We start from the raw sequence: 13,567 nt of genomic DNA on the forward strand, positions 1-13,567 counted from the left end.
GACACACCAGGACTAGAGCTTCTCCCTGTAAACACACCAGGACTGGAGCTTCTCCCAGTAGACACACCAAGACAGGAGCTTCTTCCTGTAGACCCACCAGGGTTCTCCATACTCTGGCTCTCCATGTAGACCACAGTAGGACTGAAGCTCCTCCCTATAGATACAGCAGGGCTGAAACTTCTCCAAGTAGGCATACCAGGACTGGAGCTTCTATGGTGTGCGGGGTGACGTTATATAGGAGGAACAGCCTGTCACTTGCCAGATGTTGAAGTGTGACTCCAAGCCAGAGTATTGGCCGAGATACAGCCAGACCTTGGGGTGTTACTTTGTGACGCCAGTGCCGGGTAGGCACACAGGTATGATGGCACACCTGCTTTTATTTTACAAGGCCGGTTGTACCTTTTTCCCCTGTGGTCGGTGTCCTGCCGGGCTGCTACAGGGTCCCTTGGGTTTATGTTATCACGGATGGCCAAAGGGGAAGTGTCCCAAGGTTAGGTGGTATACTGTGTCGGTGGAAAGCAAAAAATCACAGAGTCTCTTTAACTTAAATAATCTTTTGTTTACTTAGAAAGGTACTTGGTGCAGCAAGTTATACAGCTTTCACTTGATAATATAGGTTTCTTTTGAGTAAACACTTGATAACACACTTGACAATGATTTCAGACAAATACTTGACAATGTAGCAACCAAATCTGTAGTAGGGATGCAGTGTAGGATACTGTTGTGCCAACTGAGTAGTGTACTGAGTAATGCAGAGTAGCAGAGAGGAGGATGTTGTGAGAGTCTCACCACAAGTAGTACTTTGCTCTGCCAGGATGTTGGAGGATGAAGTAGAATACTGTTCAGAAGAAGAAAAGAACACCTGTGCCCCGGTATTGACCCTTGATTAGTCTTCATACCACCTTATGCCCACTGAACCTTCCTAGAGGGTGACACAGGCCCCAGACCTTGTTACCTGAGATGAGTGGAATGCTGAGAGTTCCCTGCTGACACCCGCGCTGCGAGATAGAGTTCATAGGCTTGGCGCAACTTTGCTCTATCTAGATCAGTTCCTAGCACTTTAGCTTTTGTGGATACTGTCCTGCTCTGTGACTTCTCCTTGTCCACGGCGTGGGTTGAGGTTGTCCCTGACTTGTCCTCTCTTAGAAGGGGTTTAACACTGCATAGTGCTGTGTAGTATCACTGATAGGAAAACTGCTAGCTGAGTCCTGTCTTGCTTCCTAACTGAACGAGGTTCTAGCTAAGACTGACTCTTGGGGGTACGGGGACCTGACAGAGGGCCAGGGCCCAGATGGGACCACTGTAGAGCTATCTAGCTAGCGTTCTTCCTCCACAATATCCAATACAAAAAAAAAAGCACACACACCTCCTCCACCCATATGACCTCCTTCCTCCCAGCATATTTACCGTGTGCTGTGAGTGGGTGAAGGGTGCAGCAGAAGATGCAAAGAAAGAGGTGATAGGATACATGAAATACAAGTTCCTAGTGGTCTACAGATTCGGGTAATACACAAAGAAACAATAACCCTTGGTATATTTCAGCTGTGCAGCTCCCAAATACACATAACTAATAGAGTGACATCTAGTGGTGAAACTTTGCTACGTCTTTCATCACCACACAAGTACAACAAGTACAGACGGGTGTATATAATAGGAACACCCGTGGTAGGACACCACACTTCTCCCAGTAGACACATGGGGGTTCTCCATACTCTGGCTGTCCATGTAGACCACAGCAGGACTGGAGCTTCTCCCTGTAGACACACCAAGACTGGAACTTCGCTTTGTAGTCACACCAGTACTGAAGCTTCTCCCTGTAGACACAACAGGGTCAGAACTTCTCCCTGTAGAAACACCAGGACTGGAGCTTTAACCAATAGACACACCAAGGTCGGAACTTCTCCCTGTAGACACACTAGGGTTCTCCATACTCTGGCTGTCCATGTAGACACATCAGGACTAGAGCTTCTCCCTGTAGACACACCAGGACTGGAGCTTCTCCCTGTAGACACATCAGGACTGAAGCTTCTCCCTGTAGACACACCAGGACTGGAACTTCTCCCTGTAGACACATCAGGGTTCTCCATACTCTGGCTGTCCATGTACACACATCAGGACTAGAGCTTCTCCCTGTAGACACATCAGGACTGGAGCTTCTCCCTGTACACACACCAGGGTTCTCCATACTCTGGCTGTCCATGTAGACACATCAGGACTGGAGCTTCTCCCAGTAGACACAACAGGACTGGAGCTTCTCCCTGTAGACACAGCAGGGTTCTCCATACTCTGGCTCTCCATGAAGACACATCAGGACTAGAGCTTCTCCCTGTAGACACATCAGGACTGGAGCTTCTCCCTGTAGACACACCAGGGTTCTCCATACTCTGGCTGTCCATGTAGACACACCAGGACTGGAGCTTCTCCCTGTAGACACACACGGACTGGAGCTTCTCCATGTAGACACATCAGGACTGGAGCTTCTCCCTGTAGACACACCAGGACTGGAGCTTCTCCCTGTAGACACACCAGGACTGGAGCTTCTCCCTGTAGACACATCAGGACTGGAGCTTCTCCATGTAGACACACCAGGACTGGAGCTTCTCCCTGTAGACACACCAGGACTGGAGCTTCTCCCTGTAGACACACCAGGACTGGAGCTTCTCCCTGTAGACACATCAGGACTGGAGCTTCTCCCTGTAGACACACCAGGACTGGAGCTTCTCCCTGTAGACACACCAGGACTGGAGCTTCTCCCTGTAGACACATCAGGACTGGAGCTTCTCCCTGTAGACACATCAGGACTGGAGCTTCTCCCTGTAGACACACCAGGACTGGAGCTTCTCCCTGTAGACACACCAGGACTAGAGCTTCTCCCTGTAGACACACCAGGACTGGAGCTTCTCCCTGTAGACACATCAGGACTGGAGCTTCTCCCTGTAGACACACCAGGACTGGAGCTTCTCCCTGTAGACACATCAGGACTGGAGCTTCTCCCTGTAGACACACCAGGACTGGAGCTTCTCCCTGTAGACACACCAGGACTGGAGCTTCTCCCTGTAGACACACCAGGACTGGAGCTTCTCCCTGTAGACACATCAGGACTGGAGCTTCTCCCTGTAGACACACCAGGGTTCTCCATACTCTGGCTGTCCATGTAGACACACCAGGACTGGAGCTTCTCCCTGTAGACACACACGGACTGGAGCTTCTCCATGTAGACACATCAGGACTGGAGCTTCTCCCTGTAGACACACCAGGACTGGAGCTTTTCCATGTAGACACATCAGGACTGGAGCTTCTCCCTGTAGACACACCAGGACTGGAGCTTCTCCCTGTAGACACACCAGGACTGGAGCTTCTCCCTGTAGACACACCAGGACTGGAGCTTCTCCCTGTAGACACACCAGGACTGGAGCTTCTCCCTGTAGACACATCAGGACTGGAGCTTCTCCCTGTAGACACACCAGGACTGGAGCTTCTCCCTGTAGACACACCAGGACTGGAGCTTCTCCCTGTAGACACACCAGGACTGGAGCTTCTCCCTGTAGACACACCAGGACTGGAGCTTCTCCCTGTAGACACACCAGGACTGGAGCTTCTCTCTGTAGACACACCAGGACTGGAGCTTCTCCATATATACACACCAGGACTGGAGCTTCTCCCTGTAGTCCATACTCTGGCTCTTCTCCTGTAGCTGCAGAAACACTATCTATTGGCAGCCATTCCCCCTCTGGCATCATAAAGGGACGTGAACTCTGCCCTCCCACATGTCTTTTTGCTGCTGCTGGTAAGAGACAGTGTCCTGATAATATAATTCTCTGCTGTCAATCGTTTTGAATTATTATAATTTTCTTATTTGCATAGACAATATGTTGCTTTACATGATTTATTCCATGCTCCAGGCACATCCAGAGCTGCATACTTACTTCCAGTTAACTCTCAGTCTGCCCGATGCTTCATGGCACCTAATGGCATTGGTCATACATATGCAGTGTCCCAGAACATGCAGACTACTACTCCTATTATGGCCATTTCTCTTGCTGTGTCAATGCCTGTTCTGGTAAGTGTTTGCACTGCAACTGCTGCTGGTTTTCCCCTAGTATTCTCTAGTAATGTGCATTTTCATGTGTATTGTCATGTATTCCTGTATATTATTACAGTGTACAGTGGTATGCAAGGCTGTTGATCACGTGACCTGTAACCATGGTTCCTCCAATGGCCGACTAGCTCTGGCCAGGAGCAACCATGTGACCTCCCACTTCCTCCTAACAAGTTAGTCTTCCCCCTGCTTCCAAGCAAGGAGGTTGTGTGTGTCGTCCCTCTCCTGCCTCAGAGGAGTTGGGCTTCTTCTCTGCAGCTCCCACTTCACCACTAGAAGTGTGGATTAGGTGCTCTGCTATATTCAAGTCTTCGGCTGTATCTGCCTGCTCAAGTGACCGGATTCTTCTCTCTCATCTGGGTGTCATTCTGTTATCTCTCCTCATCGCTGCAAGGATTCACAGCAAGTATTATTCTCAAGCTAATCCACCCAGCAACGCTATTTCTCTCATACTCCTACTCCCATCATCCGGCACGTATTCTCACAGCCTATGCAGCACCACTCCTGCTTTATTTGTCAAAGCCTGCTATATACCCGGTTGCATCCGGACAGAACTGTTGCTACTAGTTACCTTATCTATAATAAAACCGCTGTTACTGAACCCTGGCATTGGTGTCCACTAACTGGTGCCCTGACTAAGTGCAGCGAAGAATCGCATGCCCATCATCACCCGCAGATTCCTCAGACCGGCCCTACAGCTGTGCTGCCCTCAGGCCTATACCGTGACAAGTATAACCCCTGCAGCTGCCCCGGTCATTGCCCGCTCATAACACCAGCACTGCGGAAGTGGCCCCCAGGGGCCAGGGCATCGCATTTTTGGCGTCACGAACAGGATATACCCGCCACGCGGTGTACCAGGTCTACAGTTTAATATCGTCTCCAGAGACTGTGCTAAAATTGCCATGGGAGTTCTGATAACTGAGTCGCTGCACGGCCGGGACTGTACACAAAATGGCCGCTTCTTGCTGTTATTTCTACCTGCGCCATCCCCCAGTGACGAGGGGGTTAACTGCCATGCGGCCGAGAAGCGGGAATTGCTTGGCGCCATTGATAATGACTGTGTCTCTCCTGATTGGCCGGCCGCTTCCACTGACGTCACTGTTGCTGGGCAGATTCTGGAACCTGATCCTCCAGCCTGGCGCTCCTCCCCTTCCGGCTACAAGTTCCGGCCAGTGCGTAGCAAGATGGCGTCCTGCAGGGGGTGCGTACCTGCCTCTGCTTTACCAGTGCCACCGGATCCTCCCGCATCTGACACCAGTATCTCACCGGGACCTGGCCGATCCCGCTCCTCTGATTCTGCCTCCTCCGCAGCAGGGTCCACATCACCGGAGGTCGCTGCGATCGTAAGTGGACCGACGCCATTGTTTTCTGTCCCCGACCCTAAGGGGAAGAACTCGGCCAAAGCCTCCATATCTCCGGGCTTGTGGCAGCCTCCCGGGCGTGAGTCGCCGCCCTTTCCACAACGGGTGTTCGGGTGTGAGCCAAAGATCCTGCCGCTGATAGAGGAGATTCAGCAGGCCCTCTCTGCCCTGCCGCCTGCCACTAAAGCTGCGACTGCCATGCCCACCATTGTTCCCGCAGCTCCCACTACAGCGGGGCAGTCCACAGCAGCTAACACTGCCGCTTCTACAGCCGTGGCTAAAGCTGCCTACTCCACCACTACGGTTACCTATCATGTGGCCCCCATCATTTCTCCGGTCACCACGGTAACCCCTAGTGTTGTGGTCACTACTGCACCCAGCGATGCTGCTGCTCCAGGCCCTCCACGCTTCTATTATCCCTGGGAGAAGAAAAAGAAGAAGAAAAAGAAGAAGCCTACTCAGGGTCCTCCAGGACATTTCTGCTAAGTATCCATACAGAGATGAGTCCTAAACTGTTTCTGTGGTCTAACTGTTTAATTGTTTCAGGTTCCTGCTATGCAACGTTCAAGGTTCGTGCCTGGTCCTCCTGACCAAGTTCCCTGTACTAACCAGCCATGAGCTGATGGACACTTACAGTAACAAAAGGTTCTCTAGTGCCTGTCCCAGAGCCTTTTACATGGACGATGTCTAATTGCCTAAAAGAGACTCTACCTAACAGAGACACTTAACCCATTCCTTCCTAATGCACTTTCCTGTGATTGTGTGTTCCACACAGGGTATTATTGCACTTATTTCATTATTGCACTTTTCCTACTATGGCATTCCAGTGTTATCGAAGTCTTTGTATTTCCTCCTCTGAGTAAGCACAAGGTTACATAGCTTGCCTCAGAGTAGAGTGCCTCTTTTGTAAAACAGTATATTTTCCAGTGTCTAAGTCAGATAGCTCCTCCTCTGAGTAAGAGAAGTCAGTTTACATATACCTCAGAGAAAGTCCAGTTTATGTAGGAGTGTATTTTCTCATCCAGTCTCATTATTGTGTATTATTATCATATCTATAGCTGGAAAAATTTAGTTGAGCCAGTTTGTATTCAGATTTTTTCTCAGATTTTCATTCAGATTTCTCTCAGGTTTCATTCAGATTCATGTGAGCCAGTTCTCCTCAAGACCTTGCAGTATTTGTTGTCCCTTGTGTTTTTTTTCCTTTTGTTTCCAGTATTTGTTTACCTCTGTCTTGTCCCAACGCAGTAGTTATCACACATAGTCTTACCTAATATTCACACTGGTCCATACATATTGCACCTTGGATACCCTTTCGTGTGTTTGGCCTATTGAGTAATTGTGTTGTATGATTGACCGGTATGTAAGGGGCCCCCATGTATGTTTGCTTTTATTATTTTGTTCTTTTCTCTTCCAGGTATCCAAGACATTTCACAAACACGCCAAGATAGTACACAGGTCTTCACGTTCTCCTCCAGTAGGGTAACACATTTAACAGAAAACCTACTGTCTAACTGGCTGGAATATTGAGGGTCCCCCGCCAGCAGTTAACTTGTCCTGGCTTACACGTCAGATGGTTCACGCACTAGCTACCTGGTCGCCAGAGTACGTTAGGCACCCCTAGGTGAAGTCCTGCCACTAGGGTTTCTCATCCTCTCTCTCTTCTCACCTGTGCCTTGGGCGTGGGAAACACACACCTCATCACACTCACTCTCATCATTCATTCCTGTTGTTTGATTGTCCAGTCTATTCATGTTTGCTGCCTTCTAGATTCGCCGAGGTCGGCTCAAATTTGCTAGGGAGGTATGCAGTGTCCCAGAACATGCAGACTACTACTCCTATTATGGCCATTTCTCTTGCTGTGTCAATGCCTGTTCTGGTAAGTGTTTGCACTGCAACTGCTGCTGGTTTTCCCCTAGTATTCTCTAGTAATGTGCATTTTCATGTGTATTGTCATGTATTCCTGTATATTATTACAGTGTACAGTGGTATGCAAGGCTGTTGATCACGTGACCTGTAACCATGGTTCCTCCAATGGCCGACTAGCTCTGGCCAGGAGCAACCATGTGACCTCCCACTTCCTCCTAACAAGTTAGTCTTCCCCCTGCTTCCAAGCAAGGAGGATGTGTGTCGTCCCTCTCCTGCCTCAGAGGAGTTGGGCTTCTTCTCTGCAGCTCCCACTTCACCACTAGAAGTGTGGATTAGGTGCTCTGCTATATTCAAGTCTTCGGCTGTATCTGCCTGCTCAAGTGACCGGATTCTTCTCTCTCATCTGGGTGTCATTCTGTTATCTCTCCTCATCGCTGCAAGGATTCACAGCAAGTATTATTCTCAAGCTAATCCACCCAGCAACGCTATTTCTCTCATACTCCTACTCCCATCATCCGGCACGTATTCTCACAGCCTATGCAGCACCACTCCTGCTTTATTTGTCAAAGCCTGCTATATACCCGGTTGCATCCGGACAGAACTGTTGCTACTAGTTACCTTATCTATAATAAAACCGCTGTTACTGAACCCTGGCATTGGTGTCCACTAACTGGTGCCCTGACTAAGTGCAGCGAAGAATCGCATGCCCATCATCACCCGCAGATTCCTCAGACCGGCCCTACAGCTGTGCTGCCCTCAGGCCTATACCGTGACAAGTATAACCCCTGCAGCTGCCCCGGTCATTGCCCGCTCATAACACCAGCACTGCGGAAGTGGCCCCCAGGGGCCAGGGCATCGCACATTGATTGCAGTATTTTCCCCCATCTCTATGTGTTATCACAGGGGTCTGCACTAATCCATACAGAAATGAATCGTATCCCTCCTAACACCTGATGGGAGGACAAGATAACCCCCCTCCTGGTCTCAGCCTTGGGGGTCTATATATACAATAGTTATATATGTGACAGCAGATTTCCCAGAGGCAGAAGAAGACACCGCCATGAGGCAGCGGAGAGTGCGGGGTCAGTGGTGGGGGCCCTACCCCCTTAGGGGGCCCTTAGTATACGCCTCTTCTTTTATTCATAAAGGATTCTTAGTAACAATTTCAATTCAATGAATAGAATACAGTAAATGTCATATTTATAGCAGCTGCTTAGAAGACGATGGCCGATCGATGCCATGCGGCTGGTCTGCTCCATGCACGTCTGCCCATCAGCCTCATCAATCTGCATGGGAATCCAGACGTTGGCTCTGTCGTCGTCCTCCTCCTGTCTGACCCACCATTGATGTGTAGCTAAAACTCTATTGATCCCTCCCAAACCTGATAGACTCTGAACAGGCAGCACTGGGATATCCTCCCCGCCACAACAAGGTCACAGAGAGCGATGGCTGACGGCGATGGCGCGAGGCCTCATTCTCACGGATCAGGAGGGAAGACCAGCCAACTCCAACCTGCCGCCATTGCACAACCACGACTCCTGGCATGCACGGACAGACACGGACGATCAGGGAGAGATGGAGGGACAGGATGTCGTTTTGCAACATTTGTTACAGTCAGGAAAGTTTTGCAACATTGAAAATGTTGTCCTGGCCTGCTGGGAGTTGTAGTTTTTAATTACAGGTTTAGGACAGGCCCGTCGGTCTGGTGTCCCTGTGTCTGGTGGGACATGTGGCGGCTTCTTTCTTAGCTCTGAATACCTCAGCTGCTAGCGTTAACCCGAGACAGGAACTGTCCAGAGCAGGAGAGGTTTTCTATGGGGATTCATAGAAAACCGAGACAGAGTTCCTGTCTCAGCCAGAGGTGGCAGCAGAGAGCACTGTGTCAGACTGAAAATACAACATTTCCTGCAGGACATACAGCAGCTAATAAGTATGGGAACACTTCAACCGGATAGAGCAGGGTAAGCCGGTTTCTAGTGGCTCCATAGGAATGAATAGAGCTGTGGGTCATGTGCCGTACCGGCAGCTCTATTCATAACAGGGGCCAATACGGAGGTTGTGGGGGGTACAGAGGTCGGCCCCCCTGCAATCCCTTACATGTCCCCTATCCTGTGAATAGGGGACAAGTTAATTTTGCCGAGACATCCTCCTTACCTGCTCACTATTTATACCAGAGACCCCAGGATTTCATCTTTCGGTGCCCACCCTTTCACTGCCAGACAAGGGACAGTGAAGGCCTGGTGGGCAGGGTCCCCTCTCCCTATGTAAGCCCTGGTGGGCAGGGTCCTCTCTCTCCCTATGTAAGTCCTGGTGGGCAGGGTCCTCTCTCTCCCTATGTAAGTCCTGGTGGGCAGGGTCCTCTCTCCCTATGTAAGTCCTGGCGGGCAGGGTCCTCTCTCCCTATGTAAGGCCTGGTGGGCAGGGTCCTCTCTCTCCCTATGTAAGTCCTGTTGGGCAGGGTCCTCTCTCTCCCTATGTAAGTCCTGGCGGGCAGGGTCCTCTCTCCCTATGTAACCCCTGGTGGGCAGGCTCCTCTCTCGCCATTTTAATACCTGGTGGGCAGGCTCCTCTCTCCCTATGTAAGCCCTGGTGGGCAGGGTCCTGTCTCCCTATGTAAGGCCTGGCGGGCAGGCTCCTCTCTCCCTATGTAAGTCCTGGTGGGCAGGGTCCCCTCTCCCTGTGTAAGCCCTGGTGGGCAGGCTCCTCTCTCCCTATGTAATACCTGGCGGGCAGGGTCCTCTCTCTCCTTATGTAATACCTGGCGGGCAGGCTCCTCTCTCCCTATGTAATACCTGGCGGGCAGGCTCCTCTCTCCCTATGTAATACCTGGCGGGCAGGGTCCTCTCTCTCCCTATGTAATACCTGCCGGGCAGGGTCCTCTCTCCCTATGTAATACCTGGCGGGCAGGGTCCTCTCTCCCTATGTAATACCTGGCGGGCAGGCTCCTCTCTCCCTATGTAAACCCTGGTGGGCAGGCTCCTCTCTCCCTATGTAATACCTGCCGGGCAGGCTCCTCTCTCCCTATGTAAACCCTGGTGGGCAGGGTCCTCTCTCCCTATGTAATACCTGGCGGGCAGGCTCCTCTCTCCCTATGTAAGCCCTGGCGGGCAGGCTCCTCTCTCCCTATGTAATACCTGGCGGGCAGGGTCCTCTCTCCCTATGTAAACCCTGGTGGGCAGGCTCCTCTCTCCCTATGTAATACCTGGCGGGCAGGGTCCTCTCTCCCTATGTAAACCCTGGTGGGCAGGGTCCTCTCTCTCCCTATGTAAGTCCTGGTGGGCAGGCTTCTCTCTCCCTATGTAAGCCCTGGTGGGCAGGCTTCTCTCTCCCTATGTAAGCCCTGGTGGGCAGGCTCCTCTCTCCCTATGTAAGTCCTGGTGGGCAGGCTTCTCTCTCCCTATGTAAGCCCTGGTGGGCAGGCTCCTCTCTCCCTATGTAAGCCCTGGTGGGCAGGGTCCTCTCTCCCTATGTAAGGCCTGGCGGGCAGGCTCCTCTCTCCCTATGTAAGTCCTGGTGGGCAGGGTCCCCTCTCCCTGTGTAAGCCCTGGTGGGCAGGCTCCTCTCTCCCTATGTAATACCTGGCGGGCAGGGTCCTCTCTCTCCTTATGTAATACCTGCCGGGCAGGCTCCTCTCTCCCTATGTAATACCTGGTGGGCAGGCTCCTCTCTCCCTATGTAATACCTGCCGGGCAGGGTCCTCTCTCCCTATGTAATACCTGGCGGGCAGGGTCCTCTCTCCCTATGTAAACCCTGGTGGGCAGGCTCCTCTCTCCCTATGTAATACCTGGCGGGCAGGGTCCTCTATCCCTATGTAATACCTGGTGGGCAGGCTCATCTCTCCCTATGTTTATACTGGGGGGAGGGGTAAATACCTTTGTTTGTTTATTCTTTCTTGTCTCTGTTGCTGTGAGATCTGATATTACGTCTGCTTTGTTTCTTTGTATCAGAAGGAATCACTCTGCGCTCTGGAGGTGGCGGTGCTGCCGGTGCTGCCGGTGCTGCCGATGCTGCCGGTGCTGCCGATGCTGCCGGTGCTGCCGCTGCCATTATTATGTCTTTCTCTCTTTCAGATCATAAGATTAATGGAAACAATGGTAGCAAAATCTTACAATATAAAAGACGAGTGAGGAGACGCAGAAACCTCTGGGTGACGCCCTGTAATGAGGTCCGAGAGTCTACACCACACGGCCAACGGGACATCAGGTACAGAGCGGTATATGAGGTACAGAGCGGTATATGAGGTACAGAGCGGTATATCAGGTACAGAGCAGGACACCAGGTACAGGGCAGTATATGAGATACAGAGCGGTATATGACGCACAGAGAGGTATATCAGGTACAGAGCGGTATATCAGGTACAGAGCAGGACACCAGATACAGGGCGGTATATAAGGTACAGAGCAGGACACCAGGTACAGGGCGGTATATGAGGCACAGAGAGGTATATCAGGTACAGAGTGGTATATCAGGTACAGAGCAGGACACCAGGTACAGAGCAGTATATGAGGTACAGAGCGGTGTATCCTATACAGAGTGGGACATCATATACAGAGCGGGATATTACGGATTGAGTGGTAAATCAGGTAGATAGTTATACATGTATATGACATGTATCTGGGCACTATGTGATGCTATTATGGTATTTGCTCAGTGTATAGCATTGTATGGCGATATTATGATGTAAGGCTATTAGTACAGTATGGCGATATTATGATGTAAGGCTATAAGTACAGTATGGCGATATGTGATGTGATGCTATAAGTACAGTATGGCGATATTATGATGTAAGGCTATTAGTACAGTATGGCAATATGTTATGCTATTAGCACAGTATGACGATATTATGATGTACGGCTATTAGTACAGTATGGTGATATGTGATGCTATAAGTACAGTATGGCGATATTATGTGATGCTATTAGCACAGTATGGCGATATTATGTGATGCTATTACGGGTTTTGCTCAGTGCATAGCACTGTATGGTGATATTATTATGTGATGCTATTGGCACAGTATGGCGATATTATGATGTAAGGCTATTAGTACAGTATGGCGATATGTGATGTGATGCTATTAGCACAGTATGGCGATATTATGTGAGGCTATTACGGTATTTGCTCAGGGTATAACACTGTATGGTGATATTATGATGTGATGCTATTGGCACAGTATGGCGTATTATGATGTAAGGCTATTAGTACAGTATGGCGATATGTGATGCTATTAGCACAGTATGGCGATATTATGATGTAAGGCTATTAGTACAGTATGGCGATATGTGATGCTATTAGCACAGTATGGCGATATTATGATGTATGGCTATTAGTACAGTATGGCGATATGTGATGCTATTAGCACAGTATGGCGATATTATAATGTATGGCTATTAGTACAGTATGGCGATATGTGATGTGATGCTATTAGCACAGTATGGCGATATTATGTGAGGCTATTACGGTATTTGCTCAGGGTATAACACTGTATGGTGATATTATGATGTGATGCTATTGGCACAGTATGGCGTATTATGATGTAAGGCTATTAGTACAGTATGGCGATATGTGATGCTATTAGCACAGTATGGCGATATTATGATGTGATGCTATTAGCACAGTATGGCGATATTATGTGAGGCTATTATGGTATTTGCTCAGGGTATAACACTGTATGGTGATATTATGATGTGATGCTATTGGCACAGTATGGCGTATTATGATGTAAGGCTTTTAGTACAGTATGGCGATATGTGATGCTATTAGCACAGTATGGCGACATTATGATGTATGGCTATTAGTACAGTATGGCGATATGTGATGCTATTAGCACAGTATGGCGATATTATGATGTATGGCTATTAGTACAGTATGGCGATATGTGATGTGATGCTATTAGCGCAGTATACTGGATCTGTACCTCCCGATCCTGGATCCCGTCAGGGCAGACATTCGCCTGTAGTCCTCAGTGTTGCCCTATCTCCCCGCACTCCCACACTATGTGCATTAGGTTGGATGATGGGAGTGATAGTCCTCGTCTTCACCTGTGTGTTCTCTCTGCTCAGTCGCAGCCATGAAGGGGTGAGTGGATTTTGTTGCGTTTTTGCAGCATTTTGTACACTCACCTTACACAGCACAAATCCCTCATCTCACAGCCACTACCTGCGAAGATCTCACATCCTGGCGGCTCGAAGAGTCGCACTTTCCCTGTGAAGTCTCGCACCTTGTCACAGTAATGGCGCCATCC

General features: G+C 49.9%; 1 protein-coding gene across 1 annotated transcript; it reads left to right on the forward strand.

The window, feature by feature from the left end:
- Window positions 1-465: 465 nt before the first annotated feature.
- On the forward strand, window positions 466-3,158 carry LOC138801730 (uncharacterized). Its single transcript, XM_069984822.1, has 2 exons — window positions 466-490; window positions 2,401-3,158. The coding sequence occupies exons 1-2, from the start codon at window positions 466-468 to the stop codon at window positions 3,156-3,158; spliced, it is 783 nt and encodes a 260-aa protein (XP_069840923.1).
- Window positions 3,159-13,567: the final 10,409 nt, after the last annotated feature.

This window comes from Dendropsophus ebraccatus, chromosome 9, assembly GCF_027789765.1.
Source record: "Dendropsophus ebraccatus isolate aDenEbr1 chromosome 9, aDenEbr1.pat, whole genome shotgun sequence".
NCBI classification, from domain to species: domain Eukaryota; kingdom Metazoa; phylum Chordata; class Amphibia; order Anura; family Hylidae; genus Dendropsophus; species Dendropsophus ebraccatus.

Bases quoted from the DNA above. Each gene is read 5' to 3' on its own strand.
- LOC138801730 (XM_069984822.1), top strand. From the start codon at position 466: ATGGCCAAAGGGGAAGTGTCCCAAG. The intron at 491-2,400 runs GTTAGGTGGTAT...CTGTCCATGTAG, and splicing joins CAAAGGGGAAGTGTCCCAAG to ACACACCAGGACTGGAGCTT.